This window comes from Nicotiana attenuata, chromosome 1 (genome assembly GCF_001879085.1).
Source record: "Nicotiana attenuata strain UT chromosome 1, NIATTr2, whole genome shotgun sequence".
NCBI classification, from domain to species: Eukaryota; Viridiplantae; Streptophyta; class Magnoliopsida; order Solanales; family Solanaceae; genus Nicotiana; species Nicotiana attenuata.
In genome coordinates, this window is record NC_031989.1 from 57,291,493 (window position 1) to 57,295,242 (window position 3,750).

Genomic DNA, 3,750 nt, shown 5'->3' on the forward strand with positions numbered 1-3,750 from the left:
GTTCTCTGCAACCTAAGGATCAATAATATATGATTTCTAGCCCATTTTGTAACAAATTTCATGATTAATTCTTAGTTTTATTAAAACCCTAGGTCTAGCTCTAACCTTTTGATTTTACCTAACTTTTAGTGTTTAATCAACTTAATATACATGTATTTAAAATAATAATGAATGGAAGTAACTTACCTTGAAGTCTATGTTGAAATGCTCTCTTTGGAAGCCCCAAATCGCCTAAGTGTGGTGTAGAAAATAAAATAAATGGCCTTTGAGTTCGAATTAAATGAACTCACTGCCCAGCGATTTCCGCTTCTGCGGTGCACTGACCGCTTCTGCGAACCTGGCCCAAAATGCCTGGACCGCTTCTGCGGTCTGGGTCCCGCTTCTGCGGAATCGCTTCAGCAGAAATTGGGCCGCTTCTGCGGCTTGGGCCTAAGGCGACTGGACCGCTTCTGCGGTCTTTAAGCGGAATCGCTTCTGCGGTTTCCCTTGGACTGGCCCTTGGCCGCTTCTGCGATGGATTGACCGCATCTGCGGTCCCGCTTCTGCGGTTCAAGAACCGCAGATGCGGTTATGACAGAAGCAGCAACTCAGCTCCCATATCCAAATTTCATCTTCACTCGAGCCTCGTCCGATCGACGCTCGGGGCTCTCGAGCCCCGCCCGAACATACCGACAAGTCTGAAATCACGAGGCGGACCTACTCGAACCCTCGGAACACTCAAAACAACACTAAATCTTGGAATCACCCCCTAAAACCAAATGAATCAAACTATTGAACTTCAAGTTCTTAATTCTCTTGTAACGGGTCAAAATGCCCTTAGACTACTCGGATTGGCACCAAATTTTATGGGCAAGTCTTAAACAACATTACGGACATGTACCGAGCTTCTGGACCAAAATCTGAGCCCGATACCTAGGGAATTAATGATTACTTAGTTTCTTTAATTCTTTAAAACTTCAATTTAATTTTAAATAAAAATTCATTACTCGGGCTAGGGACCTCGGAATTCGATTCCGGACATACGCCCAGGTCCCATATTTTCCCACGGACCCTCCGGTATCGTCAAATTATGAATCCGGGTCCGTTTTCCCAAAAAGTTGACCGAAGTCAAACTTGATCTTCTAGGAAAGTCTCGAAGAGGCAAATGGACATATTTTTACTCGAAACTCTTCTAACTCCCGAACCAACCGTCCCCGCAAGTTATAAATTAGCTAAAGCAAGCGCGGGAAGTTTTATTTAAGGGAACGGGGTTCTAAAATGAAAAATGACCAGTCGGGTCGTTACATTCTCGACCTCTTAAACAAACGTTCGTCCTCAAACGGACATAGAAAAGTACCTGGTCTACTGAATAAGTGGGGATATCTGCTCCGCATGTCCTCCTCGGACTCCCAGGTCGCCTCCTCGACCGGTTGGCCCCTCCACTGGACCCTCACTGCAGGAATCCTCTTGGATCTCAACTGGCGATCCTGTCTATCAATGATGGCAACTGGCTCCTCCTCATAGCCCAAACTCTCATCTAACTGAATAGTACTGAAGTCCAACACATGGGACAGGTCGGCATGGTACTTCCGAAGCATCGAAACATGGAAAACTGGATGAACTCCCGATAAACTGGGGGGTAAAGCAAGCTCATAGGCAACCTCCCCAACTAGCCTCAACACCTCAAAGGGTCCAATAAACCTGGGGCTTAGCTTGCCCTTCTTCCCGAACCTCACAATGCCCTTCATTGGCGAGACTTTCAAGAGAACCTTCTCGCTAATCATGAATGATACATCACGCGCCTTCTGATCCGCGTAACTCTTTTGTCTGGACTGAGCTGTGCGGATCCTCTCCTGAATCAACTTTACCTTATCCAAGGTATCCTGTACCAGATTTGTACCAAGTAACTTAGCCTCACCAGGCTTAAACCACCCGATAGGAGAACGACAACGTCGACCATATAAAGCCTCATACGGGGCCATCTCTATGCTGGACTGATAGATGTTGTTGTATGCAAACTCTGCTAAAGGCAAGAATTGATCGCTGCCTTCTAAAGTCAATCACACATGCTCTAAGCATATCCTCTAAAATCTAAACTGTCCGCTCCGACTGCCCGTCGGTCTGAGGATGGAATGTTGTGCTATGCTCTACACGGGTCCCCAACTCACTCTGACCGACTCTCCAGAAATGGGAAGTGAACTGAGGGCCTCTGTCTGATATGATGGAAACCGGCACACCATGCAATCGGACTATCTCTCGAATATAAATCTGAGCGTACCTCTCCGCTGTATAAGTAGTCGCCACTGGAATGAAGTGAGCCGACTTGGTCAACCGGTCCACAATGACCCACACTGAATCAACCTTCCGCAAAGTCCGCGGCAACCCAACTACGAAATCCATGGTGATGCGCTCCCACTTCCACTCAGGAATAGGCATATGCTGAAATAGGCCACCTGGCCTCTGGTTCTCATACTTGACCTGTTGGAAATTCAAACATCTAGCTCCATACTCCACGATGTCCTTCTTCATTCTCCGCCACCAATAATGCTGCCTCAAGTCACGATACATCTTCGTGGCACCCAGATGAATGGAATACCTCGAACTCTGGGCCTCCTCTAAAATCCTCTCTCTCAAACCGTCAACATTAGGAACACATAGAGGGCCCTGAAGCCGCAACACACCATCCTCGCCGATGGAAACCTCCTTGGCACCTCCCTGAAGTACCGTCTCTTTGAGAACTACCAAATGTGGATCATCGAACTGACGGGCCTTAATCTGCCCCAATAACGAAGACTGAGCGACCACACACGCTACAACTCGGCTGGGCTCTGAAATGTCCAACCTCACAAGTCTGTTAGCCAAGGACTTAATGTCTAAGGCTAGGGGCCTCTCCTCTGCTGGAATGAATGCTAGGCTACCCATACTCTCCGCCTTTGTGCTCAAGGCATCCGCGACCACATTCGCCTTGCCAGGATGATAAAGAATGGTAATGTCATAATATTTTAGTAACTCAAGCCACCTGCGCTGCCTCAAATTAAGGTCCCTCTGCTTGAACAGATGCTGCAAGCTGCGACGATCGGTGTAAACCTCACATGACACCCCATACAAGTAATGCCTCCATATCTTAAGAGCATGAACAATCGCTGCCAACTCTCGATTTTGCACAGGGTAATTCTTCTCATGAACCTTTAGCTGACGCGAAGCATATGCAATAACTCGCCCCTCTTGCATTAATACGCACCCCAAGCCAACGCGTGAAGCGTCGCAATATACCGTATACATCCCTGATCCGGATGGCAACACAAGCACTGGTGCCGTAGTCAAAGCCGTCTTGAGCTTCTGGAAGCTCTCCTCACAATCGTCGGACCAACGGAATGGGGCACCCTTCTGGGTCAATTTGGTCAAAGGTGATGCAATGGATGAAAAGCCCTGCACAAATCGTCGATAATAACCTGCTAATCCCAGGAAACTCCTGATCTCGGTCACTGAAGTAGGACGTGGCCAATTCTGAACTGCCTCAATCTTCTTGGGATCTACCTTAATAACCTCTCCTGACACAACATGCCCCAAGAATGCCACTGACTCAAGCCAAAACTCACACTTGGAGAATTTAGCATATAGCTTCTGTTCTCGCAAGGTCTGAAGCACTACTCTTAAATGCTGCTCGTGCTCCCCCAGGCTACGTGAGTATATCAAGATGTCGTCAATGAAGACGATAAACAAAGGATTCAATATAAGGCCTGAATACCCTGTTCATCAGATCCATAAATG

At 47.4% G+C, this 3,750-nt stretch overlaps 1 protein-coding gene across 1 annotated transcript in view; it reads right to left on the reverse strand.

Annotated features, from left to right (window-relative positions):
* LOC109236325 overlaps positions 1,353 to 3,750 on the reverse strand; it is a gene marked incomplete at its 3' end in the record, with an annotated part of 4,065 nt that continues 1,667 nt past the window's right edge. Inside the window, exons 5-7 of the mRNA XM_019402495.1 lie at positions 3,253 to 3,537; positions 2,158 to 2,457; positions 1,353 to 1,700 (exon numbers count right to left, since the gene is read on the reverse strand). Of these exons, the coding sequence (XP_019258040.1) occupies positions 1,353 to 1,700; positions 2,158 to 2,457; positions 3,253 to 3,537 (933 nt within the window). The remainder of the gene's footprint in view (positions 1,701 to 2,157; positions 2,458 to 3,252; positions 3,538 to 3,750) is intronic.